Source organism: Danio rerio, chromosome 2 (genome assembly GCF_049306965.1).
Source record: "Danio rerio strain Tuebingen ecotype United States chromosome 2, GRCz12tu, whole genome shotgun sequence".
In the NCBI taxonomy this organism is placed as follows: Eukaryota; Metazoa; Chordata; class Actinopteri; order Cypriniformes; family Danionidae; genus Danio; species Danio rerio.
The window spans coordinates 28,812,316-28,833,447 of NC_133177.1; the positions used below are offsets into that span (position 1 = coordinate 28,812,316).

Below are 21,132 nucleotides of genomic sequence, written 5' to 3' on the forward strand. Positions count from 1 at the left end.
CCTGCAAGCAGCTGAGAACGAGGTGAACAATTCCATCAAAACAATGTTTTCTGACCGATATGTTTTGCTCGGCTCTTTTCCCATCTGTTCACGCAGCCTGCCTGCCTGTTGTTTAGTTCAGGAGCATCTAAGGACACGCTGTCACTTTAAGTGATAATCTATGAGTAAAACTAACCAGCAGTCATCAATCATCTCCTTTTTTTTGTTTTGGCTTTCATGTATTTAATTGCATGTGTGATATTTAAACAGCTGTCTCATCTAGTCCCTAAGTGCAAGATTAATAGCTTATAAGCAAAATATTAGACATTTTAGACAGTAAAGAGTTCACATATTCATTGTAAAACAAGTAATTCAGACAGATTGTTTTTATTTCATATTTACTTTATATTTACTTGCCTATTTATATTTATTTCTTTCTTTTTATTTAAATTATTAAATTATTTAGCAAGAGCAAATTATATTGATCACAAGATAGAGTAAAAAGTTGTTTAAAATGCATATAATTTTTTTTTTTTATTAAAAATGTATCTTCACATTTTACTCTGAACTTTTAAGCAGCACTACTTCATTACACTGATAATAAAAAAAAATTCAACATTAACTTCTGAAGGACCATGCTTATTTGTTGTTTTAGACACCTTAGTTTTGTTTTTATTTCATTTTATGTTGTTTTTACTTTTTAAAATAAATTTACAAAGTTTTAAAAAATTCTAAAACACAAAAACAGGCCCCAAAGTTTTGAACGATAGTGTATACCACCTAATTCCAAAATGTACCTGCAACTTCATGGGTGGATGAAAATCTGGGCATACAGAAATATGCAGGCAGCAAAAGTGGGAAACTACTGTGACTTACTGAACCTTAAGATGAGGCTTTCTTGAGAGACGTGCGGATACTGCACTAATGGACCCTCTGTGCCATCCTGTAATAGCTTTGCCTTACTTTATGAGCTTGAATTCATCTTATGATTCTCTTCCATGCTATAGACAGGGGCCAATTCCTTTATATAGCTGAAGTTTAGAGAGAGATTATCCCCAAACCACAAGCTTGTCAAAAAAGGCAATTAATGCTCTCCAACTTCTTGATATAACTAAAGAAGCTCAGCGCTGCGCTGTGGCACAGTAAAATAAATTATTATGATATTTAGAACAATTTCAACAAGAAATAGCATAAGATTTTTGCAAAGTTGAGCACTTTTGACCAGTAGGTGACACTGCTTTCAAACATACAGTATGTAGTCTTCTAAATTCAATTTTGCTGTGCTAGAATGTTGATGATTGAATGGAGAATCAGACATCATCTGTGCAGTACCTTTTAAAAGACTGGTGTCGGTAACACCACATTTTAAACACGTTTTTAAACATAATAATTTATTATAATTAATACCTTAACTACCTTGTTTTGTCTTTGCCATGATAGCATCACATAATATTTTACTATTTATGTCGCAAGATACTAGTATTCAGCTTAACTTTTCCACAAACAAAAACATTGTTTGCATTGTATTTCTTTACTCCTAATGCAGCTAGTTAACACACTCAATGCATTTTTTTCAACACATCCCTTAATTTCTAAAATATCAACTTCTATCAAATAGTTTATGTTGGTTTATGATAAAAGTACCGTAGTTAATACATATACTCTGAAAGTCTGAAAAGTATGAAGTGTAAGACCAATTTATTCTTTTTAAATATTCAAAATAAAACATTTTTGAACACTAAATCATCTTTATTTTAGATTCTCATTTAAATGATTTCTTGTTTTGTATTGTTTTTTTACAATAAAACTAAAATTAGGAGTGGTAGTGCAAGATGATTGTTTTTTATTTTTTTGTAAACCAGCAATGCTGTGTAGTGTAAACCATTATTTAAGGCAGTCAGTCTTTAATTGACTTTGACAGTCATTATTTGAAACAGTCAAAATATGCTCAACCACTTGGTAGCAGGCAGTTAAAGGGGTATAGTACAATTTAATAACGTAGTAACTTAGTTAATTTACTGTAGTTATCTAGGCAAGTTATTGGATAAGTGTTTTTTTCTGTAGAGAATAAAAAAAAATGAGGCTAATAATATTGCATGAAAAATAATAAAACTGCTTTTGCATTTATTATGTTTCTTCTGAATTTTGATTAAATACTTGTATATTGTAAAAAAAGAACCCATGTTTAATTACTTTGACCCACAATTCTATTACATAGATCATGTGTAAACTATTTAACATAGCAAAACCATGGTTAATTTAAATTTATCATGGTTTGACTGCAAAGTCTTTGTTTTTCCTGAAGTAAAATCATGGTTAATTTTCTTAAAGATAGACATGGGCACAACAAAAAAAACTTCTTTCAAAAACTGAAGAACTGAAATTGAAGAAACCTTATCCACCCCAAACTTTTAAACCGTATATTTCTCTGAGCTTTTCAGAAGTGTTTGTGTTTTGTGTGAGCAAACCACATCTGACAGCAGCCAGTTTGTTGAGAACAGATTGCTGTAGCTTCACAAGTGCCAGTGGCAATGCTAGCTGTTCACATCCGAGAGCAACAACCATCGCTTATCCACCGACAGACTTTCACCTGCAGTTACTCCTGCCGCAGGACAGATTGCGTTTGAGGGTGCATTGCTGAACGGTTTGGCTCTGTGGGTAGATTGCTTCTGTAGCCTTAGACGTCTGCAGCTCATTCATGTTATACCCTCAAAAAAAGCTGTTACACTGAATTATGTGTTGACTGAAGTGTTATAGCTGCTCTGTCCATTTTTATTTATACTTGCGTTTCTGTGTTTAGCGTGTAAAAAGCTGGTTTTGTGGAGGTATAGGCCTAAAAAGCATATTAGTGTTAACAATTTCTAAATGACCTATGAAAATTGCACGTTTTTTATGCAGTTAAAAGTTTAAAAAGTTGTATGTTGTTTTTATGTGTGTACAACATTTATTGGCTGGCATTATGGACAGGTAGAAATCTACCACCTATTATCTGCAAGTCTATAATCCTGGTAGGTTTAGCAAATAAGTAGTTTCAAAGCTGTGATAGCTGTATGTTAACCTCATAATGAAATGACAAAGCACAAAGCCACAAACTCCTCAAAATGGCTTTCTCTTGCCATTTTGGTCTTAAATTAAATTGGACGTCTTATCCGGGGCTTTTTTTTTATTTTTTTTTTATTTATTTTTTAGTGGCTGAAAACTCATTCTGAGTAAATCTCTGTCCTGTGGATTGTCTTGGTGTCAATTGCCTTCACAGTCTTGGATTGTAACAGCAGTTTATTCTCCCATACATTTGTGGTTGAAGTTTTAGATTTTAACAAGGATATTATCATATTTATTGACATCTAAAATGTATGTATACTATTGCATGGTTTAATATATTATATACAGTAATACACATATTATACAGTATAATATTGTATTTTAATGATATATATTTAATAAAAACATAATATTCAAATTATAATTTTTAATTGTAAAATTCAGTCTATCAAAATATAAAGTGAATATTAAAAATACATTTAAAAAGGAAACAAATTCACTTAATAATAACTGAAGGTGCAATAGTTTTTCAATAAATGTACAAATAAAATAATTATCAACAAATTCATTAAAGGAAAATTAGATAATATTTTTTGAACATTGTGATTTTATTTTTTAAAATATAATAAATAAATTCTTGGTTAGAATAAGTGACTTACTCTTGGTTAGAGTAACTGATCAGCTTTATAATATAATATAATATAATATAATATAATATAATATAATATAATATAATATAATATAATATAATATAATATAATATAATATAATATAATATAATATAATATAATAACAGAATTTAACAGATGAAGATTGTAGTTGAATCATTTAAATTATTATTATTATTTTATCAGAATTCATGCAATGGTAAGGTGCTTATGAGTTTGAAGTGACATACAACAAATCACAATTAGGAAACCCTTCTATGTGTGTGTACGTATATACTATTATTATATAACTATCTATATAACTTTATTTGGCATCACTTTATTTTGATGGTCCCTTTAATGCGTAATGTTGAATTTGAGAGTTGGAATTAATGAGAATTAATTTGCATGTAGTTGCAATGCAACTTTTATTCATCAAAATGTGCAATAGAGACCATCTAAATAAAGTCTTACCCTTTATTCATCCTTTATATTGATAAGTCTAATACTATTGCTTTAGTTTTTATATGCTGATTATTTTGAATGTCCTCCACAGGTTTTAAATATTCAGTCCCGTACAGCTCGACTGACCTGGGCTCCACCAGCAGGCCTCCAGAACAGAGAGAGGCACAGTAACGGACACCCATTTACCTGCAGCTATGAGGTCGCTCTCTCAGACAAGGGTCGGAACGGCCAGTACCGCATCATCTATAGGTAAGACACAGAGGAGCTGTTTTGACCATGCAAAAATCCTTGAAGTCTTGATGTACTCATGATTTTAACAGCGCTCTCCACAAGGGAGCGGATTATGTATGATTACATCATCCTTTGAGTAAAAAAGCAAAAAGAATCATTGGATGCAGCCTTTTCTCCCATCAGGATGTGCATGATTCAATTTCCAGAGAGCGGAGACGAAAGATAATCAGACCTTCAAACCATGTTATCGCCCCTGTGAAGCATGAGGCTCAAAGCCCAAAGATGCAGACTGACTTATGAGAGATGTGCTGCTGCTTTAATTATATTTATTAAATATTACTGTTCAAAAGAGGATCTTCACCTGATAAATCTTTTTTAAAAAGTGTGTTCACCTTTTTCACTTTCTGGGTCTGTTTGCATATACCAGCAAGACCTAATTGAGTAAACATGGAAAAATTATTTTTTGCTTGTACTAGATTTATATGTTGCTGTTTTACCATGTTATTACTGCATTAATCTATTTTTTATCAAGAATAAAAAAAAATACATTCATTGACATCCAAAACTTGAAAACTAATGATAATATAGGTGAGAAATAGTATTGAAATGTACGTATAACTGCATGTCATTTATGTGAACCTATAATCTGAGATTTGATAAGTCATGGTTATTTAAAAACCGTCAAAAGTTATGAAAGCGGAACATATTTATATCCAACAAAACAACACAAAATGACTTGCAGTAAATGTGAAAAGGTTTTAAAGTAAACAAATTTACTTCATCTTTAGATTACTTTCACTTACAGATTAAAAAGTTTACATACAGTATGCTGCAGTTGTTTGCAATTCAATGTACATTGTACAACATTTATCAACAAATTTAATATAATTAAATTTTTTTTTTTAAATATTATAATCAAAAATAAAACAATTCAAAAGCCAACTAATTGTATATTTCTCTTATTATTTTATTTTATTTTATTTTATTTTATTTTATTATTGATTCATTTTTTCCGGCTTAGTCCCATTTTACATATGCCCTTCCATCCAGAGGAAACCCACGTGAACACAGGGAGAACATGCAAACTCCACACGGAGATTCATTCATTAATTTTCTTGTCGGCTTAGTCGCTTTATTAATCCGGGGTCGCCACAGCAGAATGAACCGCCAACTTATCCAGCAAGCTTTTACGCAGCGGATGCCCTTTCAGCTGCGACCCATCTCTGGGAAACATCCATACACACATTGACACACACACTCATACACTACGGACAATTTAGCCTACCCAATTCACCTGTGCTGCATGTCTTTGGACTGTGGGGGAAACTGGAGCACCTGGAGGAAACCCACGCGAAGGCAGGGAGAACATGCAAACTCCACACAGAAACGCCAACTGAGCCGAGGTTCGAACCAGCGACCTTCTTGCTGTGAGGCGACAGCACTACCTACTGCCCACACGGAGATGCCAACGGATAAATATATATTATATTATATTATACTATATTATATTATATTATATTATATTATATTATATTATATTATATTATATTATATTATATTATATTACAATATATTTCCGAGGTCAACACATACACTTAAATGACCATTTTGACGGATGTAAACAAAAGCAACATATTTCCTGTTTTACATTTTGAATTTCCATAGCTTTCGAGAATTCAAAAAAGAGCCTCATATTAATAAATAATGTTATGATGGATGTTTTAACATGAAGTCATGATTGAATTGCCTCTTGTTACAGATATGAAACAGTTTGATAACAAGCAGGAAATGTTGATGGGCCAATGACATGACCACATTGAAATTATCTAAACAAGAAACACTTTTTTAAACATGTACACATAGACATTACCTAAATGCTATAAAACTGCAGGTTAACCAAGTCTGTATATAATTACTGTATATTTGATTGTAACTTTAAGTTAATTTGATTGTAATGCAATAATGTGCATGTTTTGTAAAGCTGCTATGAAACAATAATTATTGTAAAAAGAGCTAAACAACTTATTATATTATATTATATTATATTATATTATATTATATTATATTATATTATATTATATTATATTATATTATATATTCACTACAATAAGCCCACAGTCACCGCTGCTGATTATAAAGTTATGGGTATATTATAATTTGCAGTTTCCATAGTGATATATGTCGCACATTTATTTTTAGTTTTAACATGACACACTTCTCGTGCTCTATTTAAATTTAGTTTGTGTAGCCTTATTTAATTTGCCCTCATGGTCGATTAGCATTGTTCTGAGCAGCTTATTTAGTGTTTGCCCAGAAGAAAACAATGGCCCATAATCTAAAAGAATGGGGCAATTTTACAGTTGCACCAGTGCAACCGCTAACAAAATATATCTGCACCGGCAGGAGAAGGTTGGTAGGAAACCAAAAAATCTGTCACGGCAAAAGCAATCACAGATTTCCCCTTGAGCCGTTGTGCTCAATAACTGAACAACATCTCTTATGAAAGTCAGTTTTGCACTTTGAATGCCACAACTATATTGCTGGCATCCATTAAGCTCAGTAACCGGTGTGTGTGTATTTTCAGTGGAGAGGAGTTGGAATGCAATTTAAAGGATCTCAGACCAGCGACAGATTACCACGTTAGGTAAGTATATCTGTCAGCTTTTTTTTCCTGCGCCTTTTTCATGTCAAGAACAAGTGCTTAAAGTAGCTTCAACTATTATTGTGATTAGAACCCATTGTCACACACGTTTATTCCATTTCACATTATCCGAATAGTCATTTCCATGATCCAATTATCTGTGATTTTACTTTTCTTTTTGTTGCATAATCGAATTTAACGTTAATGGAAAATTAGTCATCATTTCTGACTTGTGCTTTTGTTTAATGACCTCAGCTCTACCTAAATGTCCCTCTAATGGTCTGCCTGTTACCTGTGATGAATTGTCCCGAAAGTGCCGTGCATCATAATGCTGCAAAGGTCAAGATTAAATATGATGCATGTACTGTTCCTCCAAAAACCTTTCAAGGCCACATCTGAGGTGATCTGCAAGAGCTCAGATCTGCAGTCTTTGTCTGTTCCATCACCAGGAGCTCTTGTTAGTGCTGAAAGTCAGTTTGCCTGGATCCTCATTAAAAACTGAAGTGTAGTTTTCAGATGACCTTTGACCCTTAGGAATGGTAGCTGTATGTATGTTCTGATTAAGTGATGGTTGGAAATGCTCTGTATGCGACCCTGAATGCCCAAGAAAATATGGAGACGGGTTAATCCAGAGTAACCGTGGTAACATCTCCAAGGCACTTTAGGAAACGAAATCCCCAAAGCCTACTTGAAAACTGAGCAGGTTTACTAAGGACAAAATAAGTTTTAAGCACAGGGAGGTTACACAATTTTTAATTCAGTTAGTAAGTAGAAGTTTTTTTAAATTAGAATTACCTTAATTTAATGTATTCTATAACCACTAAAATAGTATTGTAATCATTCTGACCGTTCATATTAATTCACATAACATGTCATGTTTACACTCAAAGCTTCTATTGATATTTTAGAATTTAGCTTTGTATATTTGTCATTATAATTTTAAGGAGTCATTAACCTAAAATATGATCCTTTTTTGCATTTTAACCTGTCGTTGTGTTTGAGTTACAGTACTAGACTACCCAATGTGCACACCCCACTTTTTATCACATGTTTACAGTAAAGTTATGTTTTTGAGATTTTTTTTTATACCAGGAAGTTGCTAGGCAACAGAGGCACGCATATTTTTACATTCATTTTCTTTTCGGCTTAGTCCCTTTATTAATCAAGGGTTGCCACTACGGAATGAACCGCCAACATATTCAGCATATGTTTTCTACTGCGACTGCCCTTCCAGCTGCAAGCCATCACTGAGAAACACCCATAGACTCTCATTCACACTCATACACTACTGATAATTTAGCTTACCCAATTCACCTGTACTGCATATCTTTGCGCTTTGTGGGGGAAACTGGAGCAACCGGAGGAAACCCATGCGAACATGGGGAGAACATGCAAACTCCACACAGAAACACTAACTGACCCAGCTGAGGCTCGAACCATCAGCCTGCTTGCTGTGAGGAGACAGTGCTACCCACTGTGCCACTGCGCCGCCCCACGCATATTTAAATAAACAAAAAAAGTAGCAGATTCTAAAATGCATGTGGTCACTTTGACCATTATGGCCCTTCAAGGTAGAAATACAAGGTAGAACTATTTTCTTTTAGACATGAACCAGATAAGAAAAGATAAAGATTTTAGAAAATACAATGTCAGATGTGCACCATGTTCAGAAATACAAAAATGTATAACCCAGTTGCTGTGATGTGTTAATCAGAGAACAAAAAAGAGTATTGTAAATTTAATGATTGATCAATATTAGATTCAGAATTTACTGTTTTGTGTAAGAATATTTTCTGTATTTGCTAAAGGGACACAGGTTATTCAATATGCCATTTATTTAATGTATTTAAATGACGTTTGTTTTAAGTTTACTTGTAGTTTTAAGTTTGCTTTTTTTGTTTAATAAATGTTGAGATTGTAGCTCTCGATTACTCTTTAAAGAGATGCAGTAGTTCAACTAAAACTGAAAATGCTGTCATCAATTAATTAACCTTGACTTGTTTTAAACTTCTTTGAGTTTCTTTCTTTTCAATGCAAAGGAAGACTGATACTTAAGGAATTGACTTTCTTAAGTATTTGTTTTTCCTACTATGGAAGTCAGTGGTTACAGGTTTTTAGCTTTATTCTAAATATCTTCCTTTGTGTTCAATGAAAAAAAAAAATGCGTTTATAACCACTTGAGGTTGAGTAAATAGTGAGTAACTTTTATTTTCATGGTGAACTATCCCTTTAATGTTGAATGGTTAAATATTAGAAACAAGAAAACTATATAATACAACATTTATTAATATATACATATATATATATATATATATATATATATATATATATATATATATATATATATATATATTTTTTTTTTTTTTTTTTTTAATTTTATTATTATTATTTTTTTTATAAATGTTTTTGCCATGATGGAAAATGTGTGGCCAGAAGATTCTTATCCCACTTTTTTCCAGCAGGGAATAAGCAATGAGGTAAAGTGTGGCGCTGCAAGACTTTACTTTAGCTCTTTCTTAAAAGCAATTTCCCAGCATTGTAAAGGCAACGTGCACTCAATCAGAAAATACACTGAACTTCTGATTGTAGTGTATTGAACAAGGTGCAGATACGCTTCAGTTTTGTAACTCAACTGGTGCTTGAAGCAGCAAGGTCATGAGTTTGATTACTGATCAAATGTACATCTTGAATGCTCTATTGAATGCTCTATCTTCTGTAGAATACACAAAAATATTTTTTTAAGCTTTCTTCTCTGTTTCTACTATAAATACAAGGTTACACTTTATCTTCATGGTCCTCTTAAGACATGCTGACTGTTAGTGCAGTAACTTAGCAACTGTACATGTCAACTAACTACTAAAGGCTTAACTATAGGCTTTAACTAAATGTGTACAGACTAAAAAATATATATTTTAAATGTCCATATAACTATACATACATCATTTTGTCATTTAAAATAAATTAATGATAATGATGATGATAATAATAATAATAATAATAATAATAATAATAATGATTTTCTATAATTAAAATTAGTTTTAAACAGAATAATTTAAATAAACATAAAAAACTGCATTACTCCTAACTGCTAACATCTAATATGTGTTTATTTAAATTAGTACTACTACTAATAGTATTAATATTAATAAATTGCTCGGATCTCCTAATCTACAGTAAGTAATAATAATACTGCTAATACTACTACTACTACTACTACTAATAATAATAATAATAATAATAATAATAATTAAATATAATAATAATTATTACTTAATAATCATATTAGTAATAATAATAATAATAATAATAGCGAATTCCTCTGGTCTCTTATCACTAACATATGTTGTGTTCATTATTATTACTATAATAATATTAATAATAATAATAATAAAATTAATAATAATAATAATAATAATAATTATTATTATTATTATTATTATTATTATATTCAAGTAATATTATATTCAATTATTGGTATATTTTCTAATTTATTTTCTTTTAAACATTAAGCCATAACTCTTGAAAAGAAAGCTGAAAGGAAACTTCTCTTTTGCACTTCATCTTTAAATTGACAGCAGATTTATAAACCATTCCTATTCTATTTAGATGAACTATGCTTACCGAATATATGTGTGTGTGTTTGTGTTTCTCAGAGTGAACGCTGTGTGCAATTCTGTGAAGGGTTCGTGCTCAGAGGTGGGGGCCTTCACCACCCACAGCAGTGCCCCAGACTGCCCGCTGCCCCCTAAACTGTCCCACCGCACAAAGAGCACGCTCACCCTGCAGTGGAAGGTGAGGAGAGCGCTTCTCACACACTGAGTGTAGAAGTTCAAGCCATCCACTCATTGAAAGGATGTTTCATTGTGAATGAGAACTTATTGCAAACCTGATGAGTCTGCTAGATTTGCAGATGTTCTGTTTCATGCAGATGTTTTGTCATCATTTACTGACTGAACCTCATGTTGTTCCAAACCTCTGTGACTTTCTTTATTTCTTCTGTAGAACATAGAAAGTGGAGAAACAATTGCTTTGTTTAACTGTATTTCAATTGACACTGTGTCATTACAGTTTTACTTAACTGATTTCTATGCTAATACATTTTAAAACATTGATTTATTTTATTTAAAAGTTTGGAAGAAATGTCATCAAACCTTTTTAAGTACAATTATAAATATTAGCATTTCATTAAAACCCATATTATATTTATCAAAACCAGTAAATAATACAGAAAAGTAAGAATTTAGTGATTATTTTTGTCATAAAATAGTTTTTTTTTTATATATATTTTACTTTTAAAATTCAGATCTTAAGTGTACTTGACATAGAAAGATACAAAATTTTGTTAAATTATATCAATGATATATTTTATATATTTTACAGCGTTATAATATATCTCAAAAGTCAAATAAGCATTGTGATGTTTTTTATTTTATTTTATTTTATTTTATTTTATTTTATTTTATTTTATTTTAAGAGCCTGGCCGTTCCCTTAATCACTAATGCTCATTATACACATGACAAAGAAGTCTTAATTTGTATGATATGTATAAACAGATGTTTGAGTTTCAACAGTTCCAAATGGGCAGGTCAGCTGAGGTCAATGAGTGGCACTTGGTCAATGAGTGGCACTTGAGCTCCAAGTGGGCTGGACAAACCTCCTGGGGCGTCCGATTGATTTATTTAACACCTTGTGTATGACACACAGCTCAACCTATTGTGTTTAATTAACGTCAACACCTTCCCCAACCCTAAACCTACCCTGTACAGTATTAAAAAAAAACAATATTTATTGTTTTACGATGTCACAAAAACGTTCCTGTACATATTTATGTGCATTTTTATGTTCTCAGTAGCCGCAGTTGTAACCCTTCTAGCCCCAATTTATTCATGCTACTTAAGTAGTCCCTCCCACTTGAAGGTCTCCTGGTTGCAGAGACATACTTGAAAGGTGCTGCGTTCTACTGTATGTGTTAGAGGGAAGCAAAAAATTTTTTGGATAACATTTAAATAAATTAATTAGTTGAACTGTCCTAATTAGATGAAGTAAAAATAGTTCCTAGTTGCAAATCCAGTTGTTGTCAGTTTCATGGTCCAGTCACAGACAGTACATCCAGTTACAAAACAAATTCGATCAGGAAATAATGTTTTCTTCCAGTTTCCCACCTTTTTGTGTTACTGTAATTTGTTTCCTTTTATTTCTCTCCTTTTAGGCACCAGTCGATAATGGATCAAAAATCAGCAGTTACCATTTAGAGTGGGATGAGGTATGGTTAACTCTATATATATATGTATATATATATGTGTGTGTGTGTGTGTGTGTGTGTGTGTGTGTGTGTGTGTGTGTGTGTGTGTGTGTGTGTGTGTGTGTGTGTGTGTTTCTTTTTGTTCAAAGGAAAGTCTTTACAATGTTTTTTTTTTTTTTTTTAGTAGAACCATTATTTTCTTTCTTTTTTAACACTTTTAGAAAAAAACACCCCTAGGTTGAACTGCAATTTGATTTTTTTTTTTTAATTCATATCTGACGTTGCACACTCTTATGATTTCTTAGTGCATCCATAATTGCAGTAGTTTTAAAACATCATTGATTTTGTTCAGTGTAGTGTCTGAAATGTATATGCTAATCATCGGTTTCATCTGTCAGGGCAAAAAGAACAACAGTTTCAGAGAATGTCACTTCGGAAACCAAAGGCACTATAAACTCACTCATCTGTGTCCAGCCATGGCCTACACGTTTCGGGTCGCGGCTCGCAACGACATAGGAATGAGGTATCAATTCCACATCACTTGTAATTAGCACAATAAAATACATTGCATTGCATTTAGTACGAACTGTGTGAAAAATGGGATGCAGCCAAAGATTCAAGCAATTGTTTGACCCAACTATGTTTTGAGCTTTTGAATTAGGAGGATTTTTATGGGTTGCTGTACAGGATGCATATTATTAAATCCTCTGTGTGACAAAACAATCCCATTATCCCTGATGCAAACTGATCGTTTCAACCATCCCTCAAGTCTTAATGGAGGAGGAGAGCCATAAAGTCACCTTGAAGCAGGAGAACAGCCACTGAAGCTCTTTCTCTCTCTTCTTTTCTCTGTTTTCTATTTTTTCATTTTAAGTGGTGGACTGAAATCTCACGGTTTTTAAGCAGAAAGCAAAAGGTAGATCTATAGATATACTGTAGTAGTATATATTTATATAATTTAAAAATAATTAAATATCCAATTTAATTCATTTGTAGTGTTTACTGATTTTGTTCGGACAACAATAGTGTTTAAAGTAAGGAAATATTTTAAATGGGCCTAATAAATACATATTTGTTTATTAATTATAAATATTTATATATTTCTCTTAGGGTTAGGTTTATGGTAGAGATACACCAATTTTTGGCCCATATCAATTTCATCAGTAGATTTTTTCTGATATCAGTTATACAGCACTATCTATTTTTTCATCATTTAATTACTTTTTTTCTGAGCATGCAGACATTTAACATTTACGTTTCCAACATTTTAAGAGACACACAAAATTACAATATAAAAATCTTCAAATGCGATTTTTGCTATTCAGTATTTCTTTAACAGGGTTTTTTTTATTTAGCCCAGTATACAATGTATTTATTTATTAAACTGAACATATGAAGCCAGTGCTTTTGCTATATGTCAGTTATTAATAACTATTATTAATATTAATAGCCGTTTCAGACAATTACTGACTTACTAAGTTGCAGTTAGATTCTTTTATTGTCCAAAATATTTTAGCTACAGGTATGGTTGGTTATTGCAGAGCATTATTCCAGCGCTTAAACATAGTGCAAATCAGCTGCTTTCCCAATGCACATCTCATATTTTTAGACTCGGGTCTGATCATTTCTACAGGATTGAAATAGTTTTTTTTTTTTATTTTTTATTTTTTATGAGAACTGAATGATTTTGCTTTGAGAAAATTGTTGAATTATTTGAAAGGCATGTAGCTTATTCAATGTAATTAATAAAAGATTGGTATCTGCCTTTTTTATATTACCGCAAATATGCTGATAGCTTTAAATAAATTTATCATCATCCCTAACTTATCATTATACAAAAATGTAGTTAAGAAACAATTCAGGTAATGACACTTCATATAATTTGTATAATTTATATTATTAAAATAAATATATCCAATGTATACGTATTTCTATAAATTATATTGTAATTATATATATATATATATATATATATATATATATATATATAATTATTTTTTCCTGTTTATTTCATAGAAATAAATATGAGCAATATCATACAAGTAGCAGTGCGATATGGCTGTATATTGGCACTGGTGCATGGCATGCCTTAGTGTCCCATCATTGACAATATACAGCCCTATCTCACTGCTACGAGTGTGATATTGTGTTTATAGGACGGCATAATTGTTCGACGGCATAATTGTGTATATAAAAAAAAATCAAACATGGAGAGTTTAAAAACCCTTTTGTATGAGAAACTACTTTCTTTCCCCATTCATTCACATCTGCAGCTGACGTCAGAACAGCAGAAACCGTTACTACTTCATGACCAACCAAAAAATAGCTCAGTGTTATACAAAGAGTGGCCAACACAAAATACATACATTCCTCATATGCGAGTCCCATCTCACACTCAATACAGCACTGCAACATATAAAATAGAGAGACTGACTTAGAATGTCACCAGTTTTATTATTTTAATAGCAGTAGTTTAAAATTTTGCTGAGTTTTTTTTCTTTAAGGGCTTATTATGTGGTCTCTGTTACCATCTTGTGGATGGACAACGTCAACCGTTTTTGCTCTTATCCTTCTGACAGGCTGTATCTTTATTTAAAAAATTTAAATATTTAAAATAGGCTCTAACGTTATCCTTTTTAAATAAACTGCATTGTTGCAATCTGAACAACTACATTCTCACCTAAAGAAGCCTCAAAAGTCCATTATTTTGTCCAACAGCTGCAATATTTGTCAAGCTGTAGTGAGTTTATTGATCTGCTTTCACTCTATGTGGGCGGAGTAATACAGAAGGGTGAAGAGGCTGTATGAGTGCTGTTATTGCAGAATATCACATGGATATCACCCAATCAGATTCGAGAACCAGATTATATAACTTATGCATTTAATTTTCTATAAATTATAGAATAACAGTATCCACAATAAAAATACTATTATATAACATATGAAATATTGGGTGCTTCTCCCTGATCTACAGAAAATCACACAATGTTTAAATTTGGCTTCTGAGGTAAGATGGTGGTCACTCTGAATGCAGCGCCATCCTTCGTCTTCTCCATCTCCTCACATTAATACTAGAGAGACACAGTGAATGAAGCACCGCTGAAATATGAGACTCCACCTCCAGCAAAGCACCTTTCGCCCAGTCCAAGGGGATGTTTTTTTTTATTACTTCCTTAACTGAGAGAAGCTCATTTAACATCTCCCATTTCCCAGTGGCAGTTACAGACAATCTCCCGCATACAATAAATATTGAGGGCTCCAGTAAACTTGTCACAAGCAGTTAATTGGAAGAAACCAGATTTAACGCTGCCGTTGAGAGGAAAGAAAAAAAGCTATTCAAATTCCATAAGTCAGTCTGGAAGTTTTTCATATTGGTGTGTTTAAAAAGAAATTCAATCAAAGTGAGACCTGAGAGGGATGCAGATGAGCATGGTGCTTATAAAGAGACTTTTGCAAAGTTTATGCAAAACATGTGTGTACATCTTCACTGACGGATAACCAGCAAACTTAATTTTGCCTGTGTGTTTATGTAATTGTGAACACTATCGGTCAAATGTTTGGGATTTGGATTTTTTTTATTTTGTTCTTGCGGATGTTTCTTGTCATTAAGGTTGCATTTATTTGATCAAAATCACAATAAATTTGTAATATTGTCAAAATATGATTTACATTTAAAGTGACTGTTTTTAATTCTCATATGTTGGGGATTGCAATATATTCTTACAATTCAAAGCTGAATTTACTTCAGTCTTCACTATCACACGAGGCAAGCTTTCATAAATAATTATAATATATTGATTTGCGGGTTTATTTTGATCATTTATGAAGTATTTGATCGATAATACAGATTCTGTAATATAATTATTAGGGTTGAAAATACGATCCTGGTTTATAGTTTTTGTGGAAACTGTGAAGCATCTTACTTCATAGTTCACAATAAAAACATTTATTTGAAATTAATATTTGAATATTTTGAATTTATTGAATATTATTTATTGAATTTTATTGATATTTTGCCATTAATTTCAAACTATAATGTGTGCTTATTAAATACAAATTTAGGCATTTAAATTATTATTTTTGTTTATACTGTGCTGAAGCTCAGCAAAAATATAAAACAGCACAACATAATGTTGAACATTATTCAACACTAATGATAATCATAATAATAGTCATAATACTACAATGATTTCAGATTGCATTATATGCTCTGAAGACTTTTTTACATTAATAAAACATGCTACACTGTATTCCATTATATTTATTATTTTACAATGTTACAAAATTTCACAATTTTACTGGTTTTACTGTGGTTTTTGATCCAATGCTTCTCTGTTAAGCAGAACAGACTTGAGCGTTAAAAACCTGACTGATTTCAACCATTTGACCAGTTGTGTCTTCTTATCCTTCAGTGGCTTCAGTCCTGAGGTGGTCTTCTACACCACTGGAAGTCTGCCTCATCTGCCTCACGCTCCTCGGCTGGTACGCGCCGGCATCACATGGATCACACTGGAGTGGAGTCGGCCGGATGGATGTACAGCAGAGGAGCCCGTCACTTACACGCTGGAGATCCAAGAGGAGAACATTGTACGTAACACAAAAAACAACATACTGCAGACCTCAAAGCCCTGCCATTTGATTGGACTGAGAGTTTTGCGAGGATTTTCTTTTTATACCATAGCAGTTTCATAATGTTTGACTATATTGGCATTTCTTATACCAACAGTACATTTAGGGCTGTCTTGTGCATTTGTAGACCAATGTAGTCAAAATGAAACGTCTTGTTAATGTCCTGTTGATGCAAGTCTGTTGTTTTTGTGGTCATTTCTGCAGGGAACAGAGTTTCACCCAAAGTACACTGGAGAAAACTTGACATGTACTGTAGAGGGCTTGAAGAGAAGCACACAGTATAAATTCAGGGTGAGTCAATTCAACAGTTTTGTCGCAGTGTTGCAGAAAAAATCGAGACTCATCAGACTAGGCAATGTTTTTAGGCAATGTTTATCTTCTATTGTCCAATTTTGGTGAGCCTGTGCGAATTGTAGCCTCAGTTTCCTGTTTTTAGCTAACACGATTGGCACCCTGTGTGGTCTTCTGCTGCTGTAGCCTATCCGCCTAAGGGTTGGATGTTTTGTGCTTTCAGAGATTATCTTTTGCATACCTCGGTTGTATCGAGTGGTTATTTGAGTTACTGTTGCCTTTCTATCAGCTCGAACCAGTCTGGCCATTCTCCACTGATCTCTCTGGCATTTTGCGCCCACAGAACTGTTGCTCACTGAATAATTTTTTTTTTCCCAACCATTTTCTGTAAACCCTAGAGATGGTTGTGCATAAAAATCCAAGCAGATCAGCAGTTTCTGAAATACTCAGACCAGTCCGTCTGGTACCATCAACCATGCCACATTCAACGTCACTTAAATCACCTTTCTACCCCATTCCGTTGCTTGGTTTGAACTGCAGCAGATCGTCTTGACCATGTCTACTTGCTAAATGCATGTAGTTGCTGCCATGTGATTGGCTGATTATAAATTTGCTTCAACAAGCAATTTTACTTAATTAAGTGGCCTGTATACAGTAGTTAACAAAACTAAAACAATGAAACTGATATCATTTTTTTAATAAAATAAATTCTATAGTATTAAATGCTAAACAAATATTTTTACTTTAGTTTTATTTAACTAAATATTAATAATTAAATATTTAAAATAAGAATATATTAATTGTAATAATATTAACATCAAAACAACACCCAACTAAATATCTACAATTTTAAAATTAATAATAATATTAATAATACAAATAACATAATAATAAAAATAATAATTTTCCCAGAGATGGGTTGCGGCTGGAAGGGCATCCGCTGCGTAAAACGTGCTGGATAAGTTAGCGGTTAATTCCGCTGTGGCGACCCCAGATTAATAAAGGGACTAAGCCGAAAAGAAAATGAATGAATGAATGAATGAATGAATAAATATTAATAATAATAGTAATAATAATAATAAATGAAATAAGGTGTGACGTGGTGACGCAGTAGGTAGTGCTGTCCCCTCACAGCAAGAATGTCACTCACAAGTCACCCACAAGTCCAAAGACATGCACTATAGGTGAACTGGGTAAGCTAAAATTGTCCATAGTGTATGTTGTGAATGAGAGTGCGTGGGTTCCCAGTGATGGGTTGCAGCTGGATGGGTAAAACAAGTTCTGAATAAGTTGGCGGTTCATTCCACTGTGGCGACCCCAGATTAATAAAGGTACTAAGCTGAAAAGAAAATGAATACATGAATAATTAAAATAACAATAAAAAAAATCTAATATTAATAAAAATAGTGATGCCAAAATATTATTGGTATAATGCTAATACACAAAAACTGATGTGGCCTAACAACTAAAATGCTAATTATACTGCATTATTCCTTTTTATGCATGTACATTTATAATATAATACATTTCCTGATGATTGTCTCACATCTCTGCCATAACACCATGGTTACCTACCAGTAAATCCATGGTAAATGTAAGTGATTCGTGAAGTGAAAAGGATTGTTGTTTTACCTTGTTTTCTGCATCAGTACTGTTGAGATTGTCCTAAACAAGTTCAAACAACCGAGACATTAATGTTTGTATTGTAAAACACAAACTACTCGATCTGAATCTTAAAAAGAGACTTAAAAGCTTAAAAAGATTGGAAAGCTCATGTTTGCAATGTATCCAAATAGATTTGCAATTTGTAATGCTCGAAAATACCAAACAGGCTGACTTTTCTGTTTTGTGGAGCATAATGCTTTCTGTGATGTACTGGTCAAGAATTATTTGCCATGTCGTACCGACCTAAAGCATGTTGTACTAATTATTATGAGGTCATACACAGTGTTCTAATGAGTAGCAAATCGTGTGCTGCATTTACGTGACACATGCTCTTCACAGGCACTCAGTGTTTTGTTTACCTGTGTGGGAGAGTAACTATATGTACAGGAAATCTGACCAATTAAGATCATCATGCATTGTTAATTACTGCGGTAACATGCTTCTCTCTGTGCTCCACTGACTCATGCCACCGTTGCTTTGTTTTCACTCACATTCACTCACATTCTTCAGCCACATTCATAGAAAGAATTCATTCGGAGTGAAGCGCAGCCCACGTGAAGCGCTGCAGTGATGCATTGAGTGGCTCAGGCTTAAGTGCTTTCATAATTAACAGTAATTCCTCTGAATGGCGCACACATCTCTTGGGTTTTTAGATTTTTTTTGGAAGTGGAGGCGTTTATTAAAGTTGCAGGTGCACATAATGAGTGTGTGTGAATGTGTTATGTCATTACTACTACATTTGTGAACAATTGTTTGCTTAAAGAAGCTCTTTATTAGGATATTGTGTAGGTTTCTATTATTGTGTGCTTTTATATTCATAAAGGTGAGTCTCTTTAGTGTTTTAGGTGTTGGTAGTCATGCATTTCTATTATTTGACACTATTTGAAATCTGAATTGTTTTAATTATTTAAATATTGTTAATGGTTTTACTAAATCCCGTAGTTTGGGTTTTTGAGATTGGTTAAATAGCAGTGTTTTTATTGGGATTTGTCATTTTGGGAATTGTTGTTATGAGATTTGTCATTTTGGGGTTGGTCAAAAAGTAGTTTTTGTTGAGATTTGTCATTTTGGAATGGGTTAAATAGTAATTTTTGTTGGAATTTTTCAATTGGTGATTGGTTAAATAGTGGTATTTATTTAGATTTGTCATGGAGGATGGGTTTTTTAGCAGTTTATATTGGGATTTGTCATTTGGGATTAGTCAAATAGTAGTTTTTGTTGGGATTTGTCATTTTGGAAATGGTTATAGCAGTTAATATTGGGATTTGTCATGTTGGGATTAGTTAAATACTAGTTTGGGTTGGGATTTGTCATTTTGTGATTGGTTAAATAGCCATTTTTGTTGGGATTTGTCATTTTGGGATTGGTTAGTACTTTTTTATTGGGATTTGTCATGTTGGGATAGGTTATATAGCAGATTTTGTTGGGATTTGTCATGTTGAGATTGGTTAAATATTAGTTTTTGTTGGGATTTGTCATGTTGGGATTTGTTAAATAGCAGTTTTTATTGGGATTTGTCATTTTGTGATTGGTGAAATAGTAGTTAGTGTTGGGATTTGTCATGTTGGAATTGGTTAAATAGTAGTTTTTGTTGGGATTTTTCATTTTGTGATTGGTTAAATAGCAGTTTTTGTTGGGATTTGTCATTTTGGAATTGGTGAAATAGTAGTTATTGTTGGGATTGGTTAAATAGTAGTTTTTGTTGGGATTTGTCATTTTGGGATTGGTGAAATGGTAGTTATTGTTGGGATTTGTCATTATTGGGATTGTTAAAATAGTTATTGTTGGGATTTGTCATTTTGGGATTGGTGAAATAGTAGTTATTGTTGGGATTTGTCATTTTGGGAGTGTTTAAATATTTTTTGTTGGTATTTGTCATTTTGGTATTGGTGAAATAGTAGTTTTATTGGGATGTTTCATATTGGGATTGGTTAAAAAAAAAAAGATTTTTAATTTTTAGGCTCGATTGCAATGTATTGTATTGTGATTTGTCCTTTTGTGGTTGACAAGTTATGTTTACTTGGATTTGTCACTTTGTGATTGGTTTAAAGGTTTAAATGGCATTTCTTTTATTGTGATATGCCATATTGGAATTTGCTTACTTTTTTGGGATTTGGCTTTTAGGTTGAAGTAGATTTATGGTCATTTGCCTGCCATAGGATTGGTCATAAAGATTTGATTTGGGACTTGTCATTATGGGATGGATTTAAAAGTAATTATATTATGATGGTCCTTTTTTTAGGATTGTGTTTATTGAGATACATTGTAACAGGTAAAAAAAAGTTGTTAGTGACTGGCT

The 21,132-nt window shown here is 32.5% G+C and overlaps 1 protein-coding gene across 3 annotated transcripts in view; it reads left to right on the forward strand.

The window, feature by feature from the left end:
• The window catches only part of fndc3ba (fibronectin type III domain containing 3Ba), a 230,683-nt gene that overhangs the window by 162,955 nt on the left and 46,596 nt on the right, over positions 1–21,132 (forward strand). For all 3 annotated transcript variants that reach the window (XM_005163404.6, XM_073920500.1, NM_001159832.1), the window contains 7 exons: positions 4,225–4,382; positions 6,949–7,008; positions 10,659–10,797; positions 12,216–12,269; positions 12,647–12,771; positions 16,661–16,835; positions 17,082–17,168. In XM_005163404.6, coding sequence (XP_005163461.1) covers positions 4,225–4,382; positions 6,949–7,008; positions 10,659–10,797; positions 12,216–12,269; positions 12,647–12,771; positions 16,661–16,835; positions 17,082–17,168 — 798 coding nt within the window. The remainder of the gene's footprint in view (positions 1–4,224; positions 4,383–6,948; positions 7,009–10,658; positions 10,798–12,215; positions 12,270–12,646; positions 12,772–16,660; positions 16,836–17,081; positions 17,169–21,132) is intronic.